Raw genomic sequence first — 22,326 nt, forward strand, 5'->3', positions numbered from 1 at the left:
GAGAGGCAAATATGCAGCCCAGGAAACTGTTACTCCTCTTGGAAAGCCCAGAGTGAATGCACTTTTTTTTTTTTTTTTTTTTTTTTTTGGGGGGGGGGAGGAGAGAGAGGGATGGAGGAGAGTGCAACTTGTTTTTCTGACTCCCCTTGTCCATCAGCTCTGCTGAGAGCAACGATTGTGAAGGGCTGAACACTTGGGGTTTAGCTGAAATGGTGGCCACTGTGCTTCCCACTGCTGCAAGAAGCAACACGGGAGCTGTCGCTCTATCATTCTGCTGCCTAACCAACCAAGGAGTGAATTTATTGCCTTTAACATGTGCAGTAATTTAAGTGCCGCTGGCCTGGCTCTGCACAGACAGGGCTCTACTAACGAGGTTCTCCCATTCCTTGCCATCTGGGACCCCAGCACGTAGGCACACCGATCTCATGTAGCTTCGTTGTTCTGGAAAAGACATAGGGTTACTCCAGCTTCCCCTTATGGTCTGGCATGAGGATGGTGGACATAAGGCAAACTTTCTCTGCCCTCTTCTGACACCCAGGTCTCCTCAAGACAGTAGAAGCACCCTTCAGGAGCTGATTCCTTCTGTAGATACATTGAGGCATCCAGTTCCCCTTCCTCAGACAACTTTCACGAGCCCCTTAGGCCCACAGAACATGCTGTAACTTTGAGGAGCACAGTATAGCCTTTTCTTCTCCTGGCCTGGGCAAACTGGAGTCGATTATGGTTACTGAAATACATCATTCCACTCGCTGGAAAACAAAGGGAACTCAGCACGAGGCAACTCATGTGTCCATTCTGGTTTTGCTGGATACTGACACAAAAATGCAGTTCCTAAGAGGAAAAGTACTGAGGCCCCATTTTCAAATAAAGGCTTTTCAGCAAAGCATCCTGTGCATGTTCAAAGCAGTTGTTCCCACTCTTATGCGTGGATTTGATTATGTCAGTGGGAGTTCTGGCTGTCATCTGTTGAAATAATTCTTGACCAGATCCCAGGCTGCAACTGGGCTCATCTGTAGCTTTATGTACACCGCAAACTTCTTGTCTGAAACAAATGGCACTTTGAAAAATCACTGCCAGACATGGGCAAGGAATGCTCTGCCAAACACGGGCACCATCTGCAGAGCTCCCATGTATCCCAGTCAGTTGGAAACCGCCAGGACTCCGGTTCAGGGAGGGTTGCTGTGACATTTCACACACAGAAGGACTGCAGGCAGAGGATGATTTGAGACTGCAAATTGCCACAGCCTTGCTGTTGCTCCAGTGAGACACAAGCGAGGCTGGAAAGAGGCAGGATTGAGCAGCAGTGCTTTTTCCTGCTCCATTTCAGTACAGGAGAGGATGCAGACCCTGCTGGTTTTCACCTCCTGAGTCCCTCTACTTGGAAGGGCAGGGCTAGTCTTCCCTTGATGCTCCCTTCGCAGCACACTGCCGATCAATATTCCTTGATACTTTTAAGGAAGATTGGTAAAGTGCTAGAACTGGGCAAGGTGCTTTAGAAGATTAAAACAAAGGACATGGCCCTATGCCCCAGGGAGCTAATGCTCTAAATTAAATGAGCACAAGGCTGGAAGATGGATAAAGGAGTCATGCAGCAAGCAAATCATACGTATCCTAATATTTGTAAGCAGGAGCTGGGGCAGAGCCAGGAAGGGAGCAGCACTGGAAGTGACTAATGGAGCAGAAGAGGAGGAAGATACAGGAGGAGGGCTCAGACATCTGCCAAACAGAAAGAGAGACTCATCTCTGAGACCCTGGAGAGAGCAATGGTGTAATGCTGACAGTGGAGGAGGTGTGAAGAACTGGCAGGAGGAAAAGGGAGGAGAGGATATCAAAAGACATGGGTGGACCCTGGGGCTGAAGCCTACATGGGAAGAGATGATGGGCATCTCTCTTCTCCTACCAGCCAGCCACAGCCACTGAAATCTATGGCTCACTTATCTCCAATGCCCTCGTCAAGTGTCCTTTGCTGCCCCACATTGGTTGGTGGCACGGTGGACACTCCACGTGGGATGGGAGATATAGGCTTTAATCCACCAAGGTTGAGGAACAGATGAGCCCAGCTCTCCTGTGTACTGGGCAAGCCTGTACCCACAGGACTGAGGTAAAAAATGTCACCCTATGCCCTTCCTCGGGCAGTGTTTAATGCTAGGTGCCATGCTGTATGCATGCAGAAGGTGTTGGCCCAGCTCCCAAGGCAGGAAGGATGCTTGTGTGCATGCTTGAGTACACAGGGGAGTGTGTCCCCAGCAGCAGTACTGGGTGATGCTGAATTACACACAACCAGGGCTGGGTACTTCCCCACAGTGTGGTTTCTGGTTTCCTTCTTGGATGGAAGCACTAAATTGCCTGTTTTTCACCTTAAGTGACTTGTCCCACTTGCCAAGCCAGGCTGCGCCACACGGCCCAGCCAGCTCACCGTGCACTTGTGCGGCTTCTCTCCGGTGTGCCTTCGCATGTGCACCACCAGCATGTACTGAGCCTTGAAGGGCTTCTGCTCCCGCGTGCAGTCCTGCCAGCGGCAGACGAACTCCTTCTTCTCCCCGTGGATGTGATCGTTGTTGATGTGCTGGTGGGAGAGAAGGGAGAAGCAGGTCACTCCTGGAAGAGCTGATGCCAGCAAAGCACACACGGTGCTCCCCAAACCAGCCGTTCCCTCCCCAGTGGTCAGGCTCTACACCTGGGCACCAGGTGCACGGATAACACCGATGACCCCTCTGTCCGCAGGGACACAGGAGCCAGTGCTGTCATCTGGCGTGTCCTGCATGAGAAGGTGCACAGCAGCCACCTGGCTGCTGGGTCCAGAGCAGCCATAAATCAGAGGTTTGGCCAAAATGGTGCAAAGGAGATGGGGACCTGCAGTGCCAGGGAGCAAGGAGCCCTCTCGGTGCCTCCTGGGTGCCCAGTGCCAGTGTTATGGGTGAAGGGAAGATGAAACTAGTGGGCATTTCACCACTATTTTTGACAGAGTCATTTCTGTCTGCTGAATCTTCCTGTACCTCACCAAGCAGCTGGGACCCTTCCTGGGGTGCTGCAAAGGAGGGGTCAGAGGAGGAGATGAGTGTGGTGCTGGCCCCAAAACATCCACCTGCCCCAGTGCTGGGGCTGGCAGGAAATGGCAGCATCTGCAAGGTATGGGTGCTAGGGAAGGCTCACTGGCCTCAGTTACTGCTAAGTACTCAGGTCCCTAAAATCCCACTTCTGGGTGCTGAAAAGTCAGGCCCAGAGTGGTGCCTTCATCTTCCCTGGGAGGAAGACGAGGGTTGCTTTTTGCCAGCTGCAGGCAGATGAATCCTTGGTGAAAATAAACAGAGCCAGAGACCAGCCCATCGGCGGTGCTGCTCCCGCAGCAGCCCTGTCTCTCTGAATGGGGTCTTGCTGCCAAAAATAATGCCTGTCCTCACTCCTGTGTTTTTAGCAGACATTCACTGACAGGAAATCCTAAAATAAACCACTTTGGGTTTGGGTTTTGTTTTTTTGTACTGAGACTTTTTTTTCCAGCCCCTGTCTCCACCCCCTGGTCAAGGCCAGGCACATATGTTGCGGCTGGGGACGAGCCTTTGTCGGGGTGGCGGGGCAGCGTGAGGACACAGAAACTCGGGAAAACAGAGCAATCTGCCTTCATGGCCCTACTTGACTCCAGCCCCAGCATTTTGTGTGCCATGACTGAGTCCTGGGGACAGGGATCTGCTGCCTGGGGGCACGGGGTCTGCCCAGGGGCAGGAGGAGGTGTGTGGAGCTTGGCCAAGGGTGAAGACCGAGAACTAAAGCCCCATGCCAGGATGATGGGGAGAGGCTGCAGCATGCAGCTGTGGATTGGGTTTCAGGTGGGTTTGGAGCACAGCTGCCTATGGTTCTGCTTTTATAACGTGGCATTGGTGTGAGATTTTGGCAGAGATCTAGTAAACTCCTTGGGAGACCTACGGACACAGTAAACTATGTCCAAACCAGACTGGAAAGATATGTCTCCTGGCTCTGTTTGTGTGGGAATCTGACTTACAACCAAGACTACACACGGCAGCACGAGCTGGGAGCATATGGGCTCGCCTGTTGGGTCCCCCTTGGGCCGGAGGAAGACACATTTATCGGAGGGGGACTGCAGCCCCCCTTCAGGAGCATGAACTCACTGGGCAACATCTGCTTCCCATCACGCAGTGGAGGAGCAGTCACACAACTCACCACACTTCAGCTACGCTGCTCCCATTGAACTTCTCCCATCAAACTTCTCCCATCGAAGCCCCACCTGGCCTGGGGCTTTCCTTGGGCTTCTCTCAAATGTGTGCAGCCTTCAAGGCTGGAGACTAGTGGTGGTGCTTGCAAAAATACACCCTCATTCCTGCTGCTCCTCTCTGACATGCACTCGTCCCACAAGCATGTTGCCCACTGCGTGTGCAGGACAGGCTCTGCATGCCCAGGTACTTTGCTCTGCACACAAACAAGTGTTTTTCCATGCATGGTGGGATGCCACCTTCTCAGAAGTTGGCCCATGACATCTGTATTTCATTTACATGTGTATTTTGGGCATCCCAAATCCACAACCCTGTGTTGCTAGTAATCATAGTACAGAAGCCTCCATTTTTATAACCATCCACATTTAGGAAAATCTTGGACATTCTTTCAAATATTTTTCTTTGGGTTTTCTCTGGAAATAAATTGTGCTGAGCTGCCTGGATCTGCCCTGCACTTTGCTCTGGGCAGAGTTAAAGGGTTCGTCTTACAGCTGAGAGGGAGATGCACAACTACCACTGGACAAATGTGAGACCAGCCCATCCAACAGGGCTGCTGTGGTTTAACTCCAGTACAGCAACATCCCATGGCACGCAACGTGCAACCCATTAAACAGAACCCCCTATTGCTCATTTGGCCCTGAAAACAGTTTCCAGATCTGTCTGTCCTCAAGGAGTTGTTGCCCTGAACCAGTGACTTCTGGCAGGGGTGGGCAGGTGCTAACCTTAGGTTGAAGAACAACAAATGCCCCCAAATGATCAAATGCCCCAGTCTCTCTGGGCTAAGGCAAAATTTGTGTGCAGAGCTTGGGAGCTCAAACCAGCTCAAACTTGGTGGCATCTAAACCTGACTATAATAAAACGAAGATCTACAATAAAGGGTGAGAGCAGATGTGAGCTTTGTAGAGCTTTGGAAAGAGGACTGCAAGGGAATCGCACATGTGTGGCCCTGGCAGGCTTGGAGCCACGCTGAGGCAAGCAGCAAAATGCTGAAGGGGAAGCAGAAGACAGCGGCTCCTGACGCAAAATGTTCTCCATCCATCATTTTGCTGCAAGCAGCGTGGTTGCTGGGGCTGATGAATTCCTGGCAGCTCTAGGCTGGCTTCAAACAATCAGGGCTCACACCACAGACTCAAAATGAGGACTGGGATGAGGGCAGGATGGGGCTCAGACACAGATCGTGTCTGATTTCTCAGGGATTTGCCTTGAATTTGAGGGATTTGTCAATCCCAAAAGCCAAAAGAAAACCAAATGGTGGATTCCCAGGTGAAGCAAAGCACACAAAAGGTTCTAGGAATTAATTAGAACTGAAAATCCGATTAATGACTTGGTTTGGAGATCCTTCAGAGAGCAGTTTTGACACCGGTTTGGGGACATCACTGTGATTATGGAAGGCTTATTTCTCAATTTAAAAAAAATCAATCCACTTTCTCTATTTCAGATCCTGATGGAGACACTGGAGTGTGTCTCCAAGCTCTGGAAGTGCCCTATTTTTGACTTTAGAGGCAGGGAGGTGGGAAGGATGAGCTGGGCAGGTCAACAGGAGCATGAAATGCTTTCATGCCTTGGCCAAGGACTGAGGACAGCACAGACTGTTCCTGGTCCACAGTTGGTGTAGGTGTGTGGGGTGGCTCATTCAGTGAGCCCAGAGAAAAGGGGAGGTCTCAGTCCCCCTCCCCATTTTCTGGTCAGGTCTTCTGCACGGAGTCTTCTCTTATTGGGTTGTACAAGAGGGAGATCAAAATGCAGCCTCAGCAGCTGGGAAAAGAGCGACATCAAATAATCTATGAGAGGCTTCCGGCAGCTAAACTCCTCGGGGAGCAGCGACCTGCTTTGGCAGTGTTTACACACTGTATCTCTGATTTGCACCTTTAGTAGCTCCCTGAGTGAGCTCTGGCTGTACAGCAGCTAGTGATAAAAAATGAGGACAAGTGCACAGAAACCCAAATTTATCGCTGGGGTTTCCTCCCAGCCATTACTCACATGGACGAGCTGCTCTTGAGTGTCATATTCCTTTGTGCACCCTTCCCAGTGACAGTTTGTCTCATAAATAACCTCAGGCTCCTGTTTACATTCATCCTTATCTAGATCTTCTTTCAGGTCTGTCAGATGCTCCTGCAACACACAACAGTGCATTGTATAAGGTGAACTTCTTTCATCTGAATTCCTCTGTCATTCATAGATTACAGGGCAGGTACCAACTGATCACTAAAATGTGGTAGCAACACAACATGCTTGATTACAGAGAAATAACGAGTTACAGAGTTTTGGCAGAAATGGATTGGACTTAATGACAAGACATGAAACACCCCAAAGCCATGGTTGTGATGGTGCTTGGCTCCAGCCAGGTCATGAGCAGCTGCAGGAAAGGCTGGAGAAAAGAAAAGGCTGGCTTTTGATGTTTGGGTTTGTCCTTTTCTGAAGAAAAACTTCTGATCTGTGAGAAGCAGGGAAATATGAGCAGGAAGCAATCACAGAGCAGCCAAAGCTTTGGGTTACCGCACTCACCTGACATACGCTGGGGAGAAGCATTCTATCTTCTGCATCTTTCAACAGATGGAAAATGATGCCTAACCCTTACCCAAAGATTTATGCCTCCAGGGCACTCCACAAGGACAAATGTTGAGCCCTCAAAGCACTCCTCTGGAATCAGCAAATTTGGAAAGCTTGAACAAGATCCCGTGATGAGTGGATTGCAAAGCAGAGCTCCAGGGGCTCCAGCTCCAGTCTGGGGCCCACTGGGATCTTCATAAATAAGTTAATTTAATGCTTGGCATGCTGTGAGCTCTCTCCTGAACTTCTCTGTCTACCCATTTCCTCAGTGCTAAATGAATCACTTTTTTTTTTTTTTTTTTTTTTTTTTTTTTTTTTTTGTAACAGCCTGGTATGAGGATTAAAGCATCAGCATCTCCACAACAGTGTAACATACAACAGAAGTGCAAATTGGTACAAGTCAGAGGTAAGGACAAGGGTCACTCCTACAGACAAGACAACCAGCAGCCAATACTGACCTGGGAATACCAAACTTTGCTGGTTTTGACCCCCTTCATTCCCTTTCCTCCCAGTTACTATCACTGTCCAGCACTGAGCATCCCACCTCTAGGGCAACTTTAGACAGGAGCATCTGGGGTGACAGACCCCATTAGTTGCTGTTCCTCGTGATCTGATGTTCCAACTGGCCCTGTAAGTATTCATCCACAGCCAGATCCATCTCAAATTGTCTCTGACCTGCCCAGATGGATCAATTTGGCTGCCATCTCCTTCCCCATCAACACCTTCCCAGAATCTACTGAGGGGCTGCAATGATTAATGGCTTAATGGCATTCTATGGCTTGGAAAGTGAGATGTGCTGTATGAGTTCAACAATTTTCATTAACTAGCTCATGGCACACATACCAGCTGTGACTTTTCAATTCAACAGTTTAGATATGGAGAGGAAGAGATTTGTTTTAATTAGCTCTTAATCTAAAAATAAAAAAACTTATTGCAAGGTGGCTCTTGGGACAGGAAACTGTAGTAATTCGCAGAAAGACTTCTGGTGATTCAAAGTACATCAGAGCCCAGAGAAATAGTCTGAGAAAGTTCAAACAGCAGTTTCTTTTTCCTGCAATTCCTATATGGCTGAGCTGTGAACACTACCTTTGTTGAAGTGTTTCTTTTCACAGAAAGTGCTCTCTGAAAATGTGAAATTTTCTACTGAAAATCTTATTTTGCCAAAATGTTTCTACTTTCCATTGGAAAACCTGAATTGAGACCATTTTTATTTGTTGAAGAGGATTGACATGTTTCATTTCTGGCTAGTTCAACATTAATCTGAATTTACATGTACATTGGAGCTATTGTGGTACCATAAGAGCACAGTAACTCAGGTCCCTCATGCCTCGTGCTCCACCGTGTGCCACAGATCTTGTCTGAATTACATTTTTTATAGTGCACACCACCATGGAAGATACTGTCTGGCCAAGGATTTTAGACACCCAAACCACAACTCACATGAGGCGTTTCCAATACAGCATTTCCAAAACAAAACACACACACACATGCTTTTTTAGGGATGGTTGAGCTTCTCACTCTGCAAAAAGTGTATCAATCAGTAATCAAGTTTTCAGCAGAGTCTCCAGCAGAATGGAAATCCCCAGATTTAAAAAGTAGCTGTCACTTAGACCAGCTGAAAAGGAGACACCCCCGACATTCAGTTTTTTAACCTGCTCTCCTTGCCAGGAACAGACTGTCTCCTACCAGGCACTTTCCAGTAATTTCCCAGTCAATACTGAAATGCTGCAAGATGTGAAGTTTACATTTCCCTTGGGGTATTACTCCACACATCTCCTCATTAGGAACTAGTAGGCTACCAATGCACATTTTCTTTCTCTTAATTTTACCTTGTTATTCTAATCAAGCCTCCTTGTAACACTTTAAACAATCCCCTTCCTGCTTCTTTCAGTGCTCATTTTGCATGGGACTCTGTGGATGAAACACTGAGGCAGGGCTGCAGGGGAGAGCCAGGCTGGGCTCTACAAGCACTCCCTACTGTTGGGCACACACCTCTCCAAATTGGAGCAGAGACAAGGTGGATGACAGCTTCGAGAAAGTGGCTGTTCGTCCCACAACTCCTCTGCTACAGATGCTTGAGAAAGCAGGTGATGGCTTTCAGATCTTTTTTCATTTGCTGCAGGAAATAAACACGTGGCCCTATTAGCCCTGGTGGTGGCCAGATTGTTTTTTTGGGGCATGTGCTTTTGCAGCAGTGTGTGGATGCACTCCTAAACTCAAAGCTCCAGAGAGATGCCTCTTTGCCCTAATCGTGCTGACTACAGCATGTTTATCTTTCCCTGATATGCTATCTTCATCAATTTTACCAGCCCCCTGATGACTGCACACGTTGCTGTCCCCATGCATCATGCTGAGACCTGCTCCTGAACCAGGGCAGATGGAGAAATTTGTCATCAACTCTTCCATTCGCTTGACAATAACATGGCCTAATATTTCATGAAAATGAAGTGCCCAGAGCACTCCTGATAGTTTACAGTTGTGATAAAGGACGGTCAGATGGATACTGTCAGCCATTAAACAGTTTGCAATCACAGAGCTCTGGAAAGAAAGCAAAGGGCTTTGGGCCCTTCTTGGTGTCAAACGTTGTGTCACTGGTGTAAAGGATGTTGCTAGGAGCAATTCCTTGTTGAATCAAGAAGTCCTTTTTTTTGCAAGCTTTCTACCTACATGCAAGATTCCCTTGTAATCTATGCTTGCTCTGAGACACCAATACTGCTTGCTTTGCAGCACAGAAAGCTCAAACATCATTTTTACAGTTATCATGAGTCAAACATTCCTTCCCTCCTCCCTTTGCATCCAACCACAGCAACAGCATGCTGAGTCCCAAGCACACATTCGAATGCTTTACTCGGTCAAAGCAGCTCTGCCCTGTACTGTGCTGGGCTTTCTGCTTCAAGAGACACCCACCTGCCTGGCACACTTTGATGCTTTGCTCCCAGCTGCATCAAAACGTGCCAAGAGTATTGTTCCCGAAGACAACAAGACCCTGCAGCTTTGCTGCCTTGGGCCTGTGACACTTGTCACACCAAGAAGGTTACCTGCGTGGTCGGGGATGCTGGAGGCAAGCCCTCAACTTCGGTTTTGACTTTGCTGCGCTTGTTAATTACTGGGTTGACGGTGCTGCTCACAGCTGACTCACTGCTCTGCTTGCTCTAGGAAGGAAAATGAAGCAAGATGTGGCACTGATGAGAGACTCACTGCAGCCCCCAGCATTGTTAAAAGATAAATATAAAATCAGTCAAGATTGAACTTCAAGAGTGGCTGGGGACAATGGCGTATTGGCTTGCTGGCATGGGTTTCGTGTGAAAACTAGCCCGTGTGGGTTTGTGCAAGGCAGAGAGGGGAAAATAAAGGGCACCATCAGCTTCTGCAAGCTCACCAGTGAGCTTGGCTCTTTCAGAGCAATCCAGTCCCTGTCAAATCCATCAAAATGTTATGCAACCCCCACCCAAGCCATGATTTTATTTCTCAATGTGATGAAATGATTTGTTGAGAAAATGAATTCCTGGGGGGAGTGGGAAGCTCTGGTTACATGTGAGGGCTCCGTCATGCTGGGTGCATGAAAGGCTATGTGTATATTTTGCTAAGCTCTTAAAAAATGAGAACAACTTCAAGAGAAAAAACTATCCCATTGTATATGCATAAAATTGGAACATTAACATTTTAAATACACTCTTGCTAATTGCTCAAGATTGGTCCTGCAAGTTATTAAACAGAGGCATAACTCCTGCCAGCCACATTATTTTGGTAGCCAGTTTGTAAGAAGAAAACAAAACCAATCAATCAAATAACCTTCAATAACAAACAGAGATTGCAGTGCAGCAGCCATGAGAAACCCTAAAACAATAAACCAGTCTGAAAAGTTCAGTATAATACAACTAAAACAACAATTTGAAATGGGTGTGAAATGAGGTGAAATAAGTCTCTGGGGAGAAAACCAATTGCAATTTAAACTTCCAAGGAATGAGTATGGGAAGGGAAAATGATTAAAAATGTGTTAGACGTGTTCACTAACCATACGCATGGGGAGAGTATGTGCACACACAGAGACGTGTGTGAGTACACAGGTATTTGCATGGACTGGGTGAGGTGTATGATTTCATACACATTGTGGCATTCCTCGTTTTCAAAAAATGGCCCTTGATTTTGCAAAATTCATGAGTAAAAACAACAGCAGATACACAATGAGAAGGCCACCTGACTACCGAAAAAGAAGGAACAATATGTAAAACAGCTAGAGGTCCTGTGTCAGATGTGCTTATTTGCTAGTGAGAAAAGAGATACAGTACTTTAAAACTATCAGTGTGATTCATGTTAGTAGGAAAAAGGAAGGAGGGACTGGTGAAAGAACAGACGAGGTTTGATTCACAGCATTCATGTGCTTATCTGGCAAAACCCTTCAGCATGTGCCGAATCCCATTGATTTCAACAGCATGTAACACGTGTTCAAGGAGATTTGCTGCCCGAGATGGTCCTGCATATCGCTTTAGTGCTCTGATGGATCTGGGCCTTTGGCTCCTGCATAGGTATTTGTGTGCATGGGTGTGCAAGGAAGGTCGGTGGGCCACTATTTGGCTGTGACAAGTCCAGAAATGCTTTGTCAGGAGGAAGAAAAAGAGATGTAAGGTGAGAGCCACCCCTACCTGACTGGAGTCGGAGATGCAGTTGCTGTTGCTGCTGATCTGTGCCGCAGGAGGGTTGACGGAGATGACCGCCATGTGCTGCCGAGGGGGAAAGGTGGGAGACGGCTGGATCAGGGGAGGAGTGTGCCCGAAGGCTGAGCTCAGGCCTCGCTGCTGGGTCAAGATCTGCTGGTACGTCACGGGGTTGATGGGGTGGGGGAAGCTGAACGCGGGGCTGCAGCAGTGGGAGGAGGAAAATTGATGAGGAGCTATTTTAAACCATGTTTATCACTCTGGCTAGCAGCTGACTCCAGTTTGGCCAGGACTTCTCAGAGACTCCAGGAAACTGGCTGCAGTGTCCCAGCTAGATGCTTTAATGCCACAGTAGGCCTGGCAGTCTGCTTTACTGCAAAGACAACCTCTCTCTCATGCGTGCCTCAACAAACTTTTGACCCACGTATCAGACTGACCGTAATTTCTTTGCTTCCTATGTTTAAAAACAGCCAAAGCCCTTGGCAGGGAGTGCAGGACACATCTGGATGCATCTTTGCAACCCTGCAGCTCCCAACTTTTCCCAGGCAGAGCTATTCTGCAGGCTTGCAAGTCTGGGGTTAAGCCCCCCAGGCTGAAAAACCCCAGCTTCACCTGGCTCAGCTGGCAGAGATCACAACAAGCCATGTAGCACTGTCCCAGCCATGTAGTTTACCCTGCATTCAGGTGAGGGGCGTGCTGCCTCAGGGGACTGCTAAAGTATGTCACCCGTCATATGTAGGTCACTGGATCAGCTCCAATCTAGGTCAGCAGTGACCAGAAACACTACCAGCTCATGGCTGCTCAGGAGCTAGCTGGAGGCAACAGGTTGGAGCCAGGGTGCAGTGGCCAGCAGCATTAAAAATGAAGCTCTGCTTCTAGAAACACAGATTTCACCCCCTGGGATTTGTCCCCTTGACAGAGATGAAGGAGCACTGGAGATGCGGTGAGTATCCTCTGCTCCCCTTACTCCAGACAGGTGATGCACAAGCTGTAGACTCTCAGCCCCCAAACTGATTATTTGACACCTTTAAAACTTGGCTGCCCCAAATCCTTACCCTCATGGCATTGTTGCTCCTGTAACTAAAACTGCCCATGGTGCAAATACTCAGAGAACAGGGTCATTATTAGCAACACACCTTATTTCCAATTCTGTTTTTAGGGAAAGTATTCATTGCCAGTGACCATACAATTAGTATTTCACTTCTGAAACAGTTAATGACAACTTGACCAGAAGCCTAAAGGGCAAAAATCACTACAGTGTTAAAGAGCTCTGGGAGTTAAATACGTGCTGCAGTAAATGAGGTGTGATGGCAGGCTGCTGCCCAGCACCGTTGTGTTACAACAAAGTCCAGAAATGACTTTCTGAAATGTAGCTACAGTCTAGGTCTGAGTGGGTGAGAACAGATTTCATTCCTGCTGTTAATGAATTGTTAAAAATAATAGTAAGTCATTTCATCCCAAATCGCTAACAGTTATCCCGTTATATACATAACCCATTTTACAATTCCTGGCATTTAAGATATGGCTTTAGAACTCCGAGAAGAATTTAAAATTCATTGTTATTACTTGACTACACCCTAAGAGGTCAACAATTGACCACTGGGTCTGACTCCACACTCCCCAGGCCTGTTGAAAATACCAGCTGCTACCCTGAAAAGCTTGAAATCTGAGTATAAGATCAGATGCTACAGGTATGTCCAATTAAAGACAGGGAGTGACAGGAGCAGAAAAGTAGGATTAGCAGACAAGGAGTCACTATTTTTTTTAAGTTAGCATTATGTTAGATTGTACAATTTCTAAATGACACTGCCAGATAAAGTAACTGATAAAATTAATATAATAGTTACTAATGGCAATGTCCCTGACTTCCCCTGCAAGTTTTACAAACTCTTGCTTTGCAACAACAATGTTAATTAGAACTAACATATTTAACAGTTAAGTAATAAAAAGAATAATAACATTGTGAAACTTGGGTTAAGCAATCAGGGCAGGAATTGACAACAGTGAGCTGCCTAGTGTAAGTGCTTTTTAATTAAGATTTGAGCAAAACTTTACTCAAGGGCTTAGATTCTTTTTTTTTTTTTTTCAAACGTGTTTTTAGAATTAGGCTCTTAAATCCACCCAGGCAATATTTTTTTATTTATTTTAAGAATGTGAGCCAATAATTTCAAGAATACTTTGGGGCAATCTCTTAAATCAGAGGGGTTTCTTAATCAGTTGAACTATGCACAATGAGCATTTTGTTAGACAAATTTATTCTCCATTTCTGCTTGCTTGCAAAAAGGCATGATCATACTGTAATTACTGGAAACCTGGTAACCAATATTCCCATCCAGCAACCCATCCCCTCTCCCCCAGACATTTCCAAGCACCCTTTCAGATGCAAAACCAGAGGGGGCTTGGATTTAATACACCATACAGCCCCAGTGCACAGAAGGAGAGGTTTTGAGGCAGGGAAAGTCTCCCTTGCTGGAGGAGACATCACTCCTCCTTTTGGGGGACACTTAGACAGCGAGACTGGGCCACTCCCAAAGTGTTACCTTATTGTCCCAGCAGATAAATGGCCATAGGAGCCGCTCGCTGCAGAGCTGCTTCTGGAGTTGTTAATGTATGCCACGAGGGAGTTTGGGGAGGTCCTGATCATCGTCTGGAGATCAATGCTGGCATCAGACAGCGGGGAGATGGACAGGGCTCGTTTTCGGCTTAGTCTCGGAGTCACCCGCGGGCTTGAAAACCGGGACACTGTAGGAAAGAGAGAGGAGGGGAGGAAAAAAAGCAGAAAGTCAGACAAAACCAGCACACTGTTCCCTTCCTGCAGCCAGGTGAAGGGAAAGAAATGCCTGGTGGCTGAGGGTGGGTTTGGGCAGGTGAGGGGGGCACCTCCCAGAGCACTCCCTCACTGTGCTGGGGGTAGAGGAGCTCTGGGATGGGCAGTGGAGGGGGGCTGGGACTTGCTGCTCTTGTGCCTGCCACGGGATGTGTGAGAAGCTTTGTGGGCAGCAGCTGCACTTGGGTGGGAGGTTTCCTCTCTGCTCGGTGCCGAGTGACACGGGTCAAGCAGCACGGCAAACGCTGGCGTGCTTCGTCCTCCTCAGAGGATAAACAGAAGCCTGTCAATCATCCCTTTTCTCTGGCACTAAATTAACTTGAAATTAAAAGGGAAAAGGCCCCAGAAGATTTCTGTGAGCGCGGCCGTTCCTGTTGACTTGGTGGCAGGAGGAGGCCAGCGGAGCCGCACGTCAGAGCCTGGGTGACCCCCAGAAATGGTGAGTGTGTTGGGAGCAGGATGAAAGGAGTGTGAGCACAGTGCTGACCACCCAATTAATGAGGGAGGAGAGACTCCAGGAGCCCCAAAAGTAAATTAAGAGTTTTAAGAAAAGCAATTTGGCAGTTCAGGCGCAAAGTTCAAGCTCTCCTCCTCCAAGGGGACCTGCCAGTGCCTGGACCCTATTAGCAATTGTCAATCATTCAGGCATGAAGTCATTTTCAACCCTGCCAGTCCCATTTGTGGATCTGCAATACACGGCAAGTTACTGCTCTACTAATTTGGCTTCCCCCAGTGTTTCTGCATAACTGACTGGAACAACTGACTTCATCCTGAGGAAACTCTGCCCAGGACTAAATCACCTGCAAGTCACTGGGTGGTGCGGATGGGACCTGGGCAACATCACAGTGGTCCCCGAGAGCCAGGTACCAGCTCTGGCTCCTGGCCAAGCCCCAGCCCTGCCTGGATGGGCTCATCCCTCCAAAGCAAGGAGAGTAGCTTCCAGGGAAGGAGCCACCTATCTTTAAAAAAGATTCCTAAGAGTAAAAATATGCCACTGGGCCATGCTGTCTGGCAGATGATCCCCGTCCTTCACCCAGGAGAGTGTAGTGCTGTATTACTACCTGTTTTTTCCAGCAGTGGTCTCCCCAGAAAGCTGCCCTGCAGGCTTGCTCTGGCTATATTGTATTAAAGCCTGTGAGGGAAGAAGTAACTTGCCCAGACAGGCAATACAAGCTATTTTACTCCAGACAGTCAGAGGAAGAGATTTTGGTTCTGTATCACCAAACACAAGCCAGCACTTTGCAGGAACATGAATTTTCTGCCCTGCAGATAGTACTGGTACAAGAGAGGGTGAATGGGACGTACAAATTGGCAAAATATACCCTGCTAGCACGGCAAAAGCGTTCCTCAATTTGTGTTGGCTTGCAGAAGTTTGTGTCAACATTTTCCTGACATCAGTGGCTGGGCTTCAGTCTCCCAGCGCCCACATGAGTCACCCATGTACTTAAGTGGCACCACCATTACCATGCCTGAGTGCTGTGCAACTGATGGGATTTAGTGCCATTGTCCCCTCGCTACCCTTATTTCCCTCGCTGCACAAGTTAAGTGACTTGCCCAAGGTCACCCTGAACAAAGTTGGACTTCCAGGTTGGTACTTGAACCAAGCACTCTTGTGATTCTTGTCCTATGACTGAGAAGCCTCAAGAATTGCTGGCTATGATGCCTTCACTGCAAGGCTAACAATACTGGGCACTTCTCCTAAAGATCAGGTTGTTGTATATATGCTAAACCCTTTCTTACAGTATTTTGTAAAACTACATTTTCCAGCTTCAAGGAGCAAAGAGAAGCTGAAAAAATGACTCAAAGACCAGGTACCAGACCCAAAAATCACACCGCGGTCTACAAAATCACCTTGTGACTGTTAAAGCCACCCTGTGATCTGGTGGGACTAGACTCAAACTTTCCAAATGCTCGTGGCTGGCCCTTCCCAGCCCTGCTCTGCTGCAGAGTGGCACGTCCCTCGGGAGCTGGAAAAGCAGCCGCCGTCTTGCAGAGGTGCTAAGGAAGCAAAACTAAAATGAGCGAACAAATTCCCCTCTGCAAAGGCGAGTCCTGCCTGAAGGCTGGATTGGAGAACACCCAAACTTCACACTTTGTTCATGAAATCTGGGCCCTGCCAGGCCCCCAAACCATGCAAAGGTTGCTTGGGTCCAGATCGTAAAGGTGAAAACAGTGCTGTGTCCACAACATAATAACGTATTAATATCACTGATGTGAACTAATTAATATTTTTTTTTTTCCCTGGCAGTAAGGCCAATACAGGGGCCACGACCCAGGAAGACCCGGGTGCTGTTGCCAGTCTTCCCCAGCCACATCTCCTTGAGCAAGTTGCTTCTTCTTTGTGTGTATTTCGGTGTCATCTATTCAGATGAGCTCCTGTACAGAGGGTTTGTGTTTTACTACCTATGTATTACACCTTGTGTGATGGGGCTCTATCTCAGCTGAGTTGACAATGTTTCTGTCGTACAAATAATATGCATCTTTCCAGATATGGATATTGCTTTCTGCATTTGCATTCCCACAGTCTCCTCCTTCTCTAACAGAAGGAAGCAGGCCAGATTTGACAGTCATATTTATCTCTGTTACTCCCACACCTCAAGGGAGATCTGTTTATTAATGTGCCACTTCCCTTGATAAATTACTAAATAGAAAGAAAAGCCTTGTACTCATTTCTCGCTGTTCTTTCCTATGATTTATGTCCACAGCGCTGGTTCAGCCATTGGTCACTGTTAATTTGCAGAGCGAAGAAGTCCTGATGTCCAACAGAAGCCCTGGTTTTACCGGTGCAACCAACGTGGGCACCCTCCTGGCTGCACACAGGTATGTCATTTTTTCCCCGTGTAAAACTCTGCTGGAAGCTGTCAGATTTGCAAGCTGGCCTGGGACTTCCTGGCACCAAACCAGTAATATGCATCGTGTTACTGTCCGCTCTAATTTAGATCTTGCACATACCGTGGGCAATATGAAATGTTTGATAGCAGATCCAATAGGTTAGGCTCGTGCTTTACACAAAAGCCTCTGAGATCTTGAGGGCTTTCAGGGAAAGCTGTGACCTAAAATCAGGCTATGGATGAACAATTCATCTCTACTTAATAACAGCCTGCCTGAGATGCCCAGAAAGGGAAATGTCTGGGAAACATAAAAGGAATTTAACCACACAAGGAAGCACTCACGAGTGTATTTAGGAAGAGGGAATTATTTCACAATTATTTCTGAAAAGCAGATTAACAGCTTCAGGATCATTCTTAGTAATAAAATCAGCATGACCTCATCCCCTGATCCGAGGACATGGAGCATGAACATTAAATGATAACAGGCAGCAGCAAGGATAAATACTAGAGTAGCTGTACACATAGGCAAGGTGTTAAAGTATTGCTCAGAACAGGTAAGCAAAACCCTGTATTGCCTGAGGTCCAGTGATGTTTCAAAGGAAACACTGCATACAACTTTTCCAGCACTGACTGCCTGGAGAAGTAAATGAAGGCAGGATCCATTTTCAGGCACAGAGAGATGGAGACGGAGAGCCTCGGGAGGATTTATCACTAAAACTCCCCCAACTCATCTTCCCTTTCAGGAATGCTGACTTAGCAAACCCAACAATGTTAGTTTCAAGATTTTTCTGATACTTGGAAAAAAAGTTAGGAGAAAAGTTTCCAAACTGTTTGAGCACTCCCTTCATCAATCATGAAAGAAAAAATAAAATAAAATTCAGTTGTTGTTCTAAAAGAAGTTTTGTTTAGAAGCCTAAAATCATGATAGGTTACAATGAATCTGAAAACGTCAGAAATTGAACCAAAATTAGGGAATTATTTAAAATTAATTCAAATCATCTGCCAGAGTTTCAGTTTTTAAAACAAACTTCTCAATGCCTCTCTCCTCAAATATAACCCTTTTTAACCTTCAGTCACTTTCCCTTGAATAGTACTCCTTCTCACTCGGGTCCAGAAAGAAGTGATGGACCAGCGCACACACTTCATACAGGGTCTGGGAATTATCACATCCAAGAGTTACTCAGAAGCCAGGATTTTCTTCCCAAATTTAAATTTATGCACAATGGGCCAGTGATGAGCTGTAGGGCCACTCTCCCACTTCCACACGCGTGGCAGCTTGTGGTGTGAGCCCCGTGGCTGTTCCCAGTGCTGTTGTGCCGGGGGGCCTGGTCAGGTCAGGATCAGGCCCAGGCTCCCAGGGGAGGCTGGAGCCGAGGCTCCTGCCCCAGCCGCTCACCACGGCTGTGGGCTGTCAGGACACTGAGGGAAGTGGCTTTCCTGAAGGGAGATTTCAGGTCTCCCTCTCACATTAGAAATAGTGGCAGCAAAGCCTTCCTGAAAGGAAAGGGCTCCCTCAGTGGGAGCTCCTCTGGGGCTTCACGCCTCTGACCCTCCTTTTCTTATCAGAGCCTATGCAGAAATTTCAAGTGCTTCTTTATGGACAAGCACATTGCTGTGGTCTTGATCACACAGGGACATCGGGGAAATTTGCTTCCAAGTGGCCGAGCCCATAAGGCATGTGGGTTGCAAATGCTCACCCCTTTCCCCACTGAAACACCACCAGGACCTCCACTTCCTCTGCATGCTCCTCCAAGCCCTGGGATAATCCCAGTACTATCAGCGTGGTCCCTGTCCCTGTTCACTCACCAAGGAAACTCCACCCAAAGCGTACAGAAATACCCCCTCCTCCCATCATCACACTAAATCCATGGGCAGTACTAAAATGCAGGACGATCCCTTCATTAAGAGGCAGCAGCAATAAGCTACTCACACTCTTCGCATAACCAGTTCCTTATTCCCCTCTCCCCTTCTGCAGTGGCAGCACACGTCTCACTTAGACTGCAGCAGATGCTGGACATTTGTTCTGGCACCAGACGCTGTCCTGGGACCCTTCTTTCTTCCCTCCCTGGGGCCTGATCAGCTTCGAAGTTCAAGGAATATTAATGCTTCCCTCAAATCCTTGCTGAAAGACAAGGCTGCATTCTTCTACTCCCAATCCACAAGGTGACTGTTTAGACGACCCAACTTGCATATGTAAATTGAATTCTTTAGAAACCAGAGTGCAGCGGGATTCCAGACAGAGCGCTTATGGGATGCTCTGGGACCTTTTCTCTCTTCTGCACATATTTTTCTGGGGAGGAAAACAGCATTGCTGGCTAGAACTGGGTGGGAAACCATTTCCCATTCTCTGAACCTTTTCTGAAATTTCAGCAAGTTTCCATTCTGTGCTGGGACAAAGAAAACAACAACAAAAAAAAGATCTTTCAGAGTTTTTAAGGAAGCGACCGCAGGGCGTGCCGTCTGCCCGGAGTAGCCAACAGCTGGCTGGTTTGTGGAAGTCATCTGCGACCCAGCACACCCAGCCTGCACACCCCGAGCTGCTGGTCCCTCAAGCCTCAGGCAAGGCACTTCTTTCCTGGGTCACCACGAGGCTGGTTCCCCTCTGTCTCTCCGGATGGAGCAGTCACTGCATGTCAACCTGCTGGAGGAGTCCTGAACTCACCTCTCACTCTCCTGCTAACTGCAGAAACCGCTGGGCTGCACTGCCAGCACGGTTCCTCAGCCCGGGGACTATTAAGTCATTTACTTGAAGTAGAAAGGCTCCAACAACAGTGACTGCGAGAGGCTGACGAAGTGGCCAGTGAACAGTGAATCACTGTTTGACTTGGGGGAAATAAAGTCCTACTTGATCATTTGCCCACATCCTGGGCAACTGTGCCAGATGTTGGTCTGTTGGCTATCCTGGGCTGAACAAAGCCTTTTCCCAGCTGAACTGCTGTTATTAAGTCAAGACTCTTGTGACTGCCATGCATGGGGCAGCAAGAAGCAGGGCAGGAATCCCTTCCCTAGCTCCAGAACCGGATGAAATGCCATTGCAGCACTGCTGTTGGTAACCGCTGGGGTGCACAGACATCTATGCAGTGCTCGTGACCTGAGTGACTGTCTCTGTACAGTGTTGCTTGGACATAAATTGAACTCAAGATGTTTTTTCTCCCATTCTCTGACTCAGTATGAACAACCCAATCCCACTTTTGACACTATGCAAACAGAAGTGATGGATTTAAAGACAAGCTCGGCTTCTACTGCTGGCCATGAAACTCCTTATTCTGAAGATCTGCGTCTTGTTCCCAGAGCTGCCACTGCTCTGCTGTCTGATCATTTGATCTTTCTTTTCCAATGGTGAAATGGCTGTACTGAGAGATCTTTTGATGTACAGGGCTATTAGAATACAAACAACAAGTCAGTCTGGATGCACTCCTCTTGAGAGCAAATGGCACTTCCAGAAGGGCTGTAGGTAATGACAAAAGCCCTTGTGCTTATGGAAAAAACAGCTGGATGCAGTACATACACTCAGAAAGCTGCAGTCATCTCCAGTCCCATCTGTGCCCTCCACCAATATTTTCTGCCTCATGGATGCCCTCAGCTCTCACTCTATAACCTGGAATAATACACCATGTGGCACACACTTCTAGGATAGAAATGTAAAAGACTATTTGATCTGTTCAAGACAATCTCAAAAGTGTCCCACCAGCCATGCTGTGACATTGGAAAGGGGCTAACCTTTGGTTTGAAAACGTAGGCTTTCTGGCAAATAGTTATAAGACTGGATTCAAACTCTGCTCTTGGATTAAGAGTCCCTGCTTGGATGGACAGAATGAAACAGACCAGCTACCTGAAGGGTTATTTAGTTTTCACTGTCACTGGACAGAAGACCCAAGCAGCCTGGTGTGTAACACTGAGATTTGGTCTACTTTAGGGGTTTAACTATTGATGTAGCCACACAGTAAAAAACCTGCAAAAGAGATGCAGCTGTGGAGCACCCTTGCTCAGTTATTATTTAAACACTCTGACACATGGACAGTACCAACAGGCTCCAGTCAACACTGATACCCTATTGCTTTCCTGACCCTACGCATCTGATATAGTGAAAAAACACAGACAAACTCAGTCATTGAGGGATTCTCCAAGAAATGCTGCTAGAGCAACCAGAAGGGCCCAGCTGCATGGAAGAAAAACCATACTCAGTGTCTTAGACTCCCATGGACCTGCAGATGCTTGGAGGTGATGTGACACTGAATAGACCATTTTTTTTTTAAAATGTGCTTATCTTCCTCTTTTGCTTTTGCAGGTGTCAGTGTTATCACAGATGTGCTGCATATGGTCTAACAGGAGCTACCTGTATTTCAGCAGCCAGCAAAATAATTCTTGTAAAGTTCATAGATTCTGGGTCTCTCTGGGAAGAAAAGGGCTCTCTGAATGAGAGATGTTGTGAGGCAGTGACTCACTAGGTTTTTATGCATGCTACTGATATTCTTGTCTCAGAAAAACACCATAAGAGGATGCTTTATTAAATTATCTGTTCAAGTATTTACTTAGTCCCCACTGATTTAAATTTTTGAAATAGCTTTCTAAAGAGAGAGGGATATTCCAGCTCGTCAGCCAGAATTTCAGAGCCATCCATTTTACTCTCTGCCAACAATTTTCTCTTCATGCTGAGACTGGGCCTCCTTCATCAGACAGGGTGGTACACTGGGGATAACGGATTAAGCCCACCAACAAAATACCAACCTATGTAAGGTAGCCTGTCTTAGGATACAGACTTGATGTTAGGAAACACTAAAATGGGAAACAGCAGCACTCAAGTTCCTCTGACTTCAGACATGCTTTTATATGCCTCAGTGGACCACAGCTGGTCACAGTACCTGCAGCAGCACCAAGTGCAGGGGGAGTGAGGGAGGATAAAGCAGAGCACTGCACGTGATCACAGCAGGAGCCCTCCCTGGGCTGATGGATAAAGCTGAATGCATAGACCAGAGATTGGCAGCGGGCTGCTGCTCCTTCACACGTTCTTGAAAAGTAGCCTTCTGGTATCTCAGGTTGCATCCTCATGATGTAAGAAAGTTTTCATCTCACTCAGAGCACGCAAAGGCCCACAAAAGGCTTTCCAGTTACTGATCAGCAAAGCTTTACTAAAAGATCAAAATAAATGCTTCGTGAGCCCTGGCTTTCCAACACGTAATGGTCACGAGCATGGCTGCATGACATTGGGACCTTTGTTACGTGATTTACTCTAGAGC

At 47.3% G+C, this 22,326-nt stretch overlaps 1 protein-coding gene across 2 annotated transcripts in view; it reads right to left on the reverse strand.

The window, feature by feature from the left end:
• The window catches only part of GLI2 (GLI family zinc finger 2), a 188,922-nt gene that overhangs the window by 15,707 nt on the left and 150,889 nt on the right, over window positions 1-22,326 (reverse strand). For both annotated transcript variants that reach the window (XM_082764124.1, XM_082764125.1), the window contains 5 exons: window positions 13,972-14,173; window positions 11,420-11,633; window positions 9,815-9,928; window positions 6,207-6,338; window positions 2,417-2,566 (listed from right to left, as the gene is read on the reverse strand). In XM_082764124.1, coding sequence (XP_082620250.1) covers window positions 2,417-2,566; window positions 6,207-6,338; window positions 9,815-9,928; window positions 11,420-11,633; window positions 13,972-14,173 — 812 coding nt within the window. The remainder of the gene's footprint in view (window positions 1-2,416; window positions 2,567-6,206; window positions 6,339-9,814; window positions 9,929-11,419; window positions 11,634-13,971; window positions 14,174-22,326) is intronic.

The sequence above is a fragment of the Aythya marila genome, assembly GCF_965140915.1.
Source record: "Aythya marila genome assembly, chromosome: 6".
In the NCBI taxonomy this organism is placed as follows: Eukaryota; Metazoa; Chordata; class Aves; order Anseriformes; family Anatidae; genus Aythya; species Aythya marila.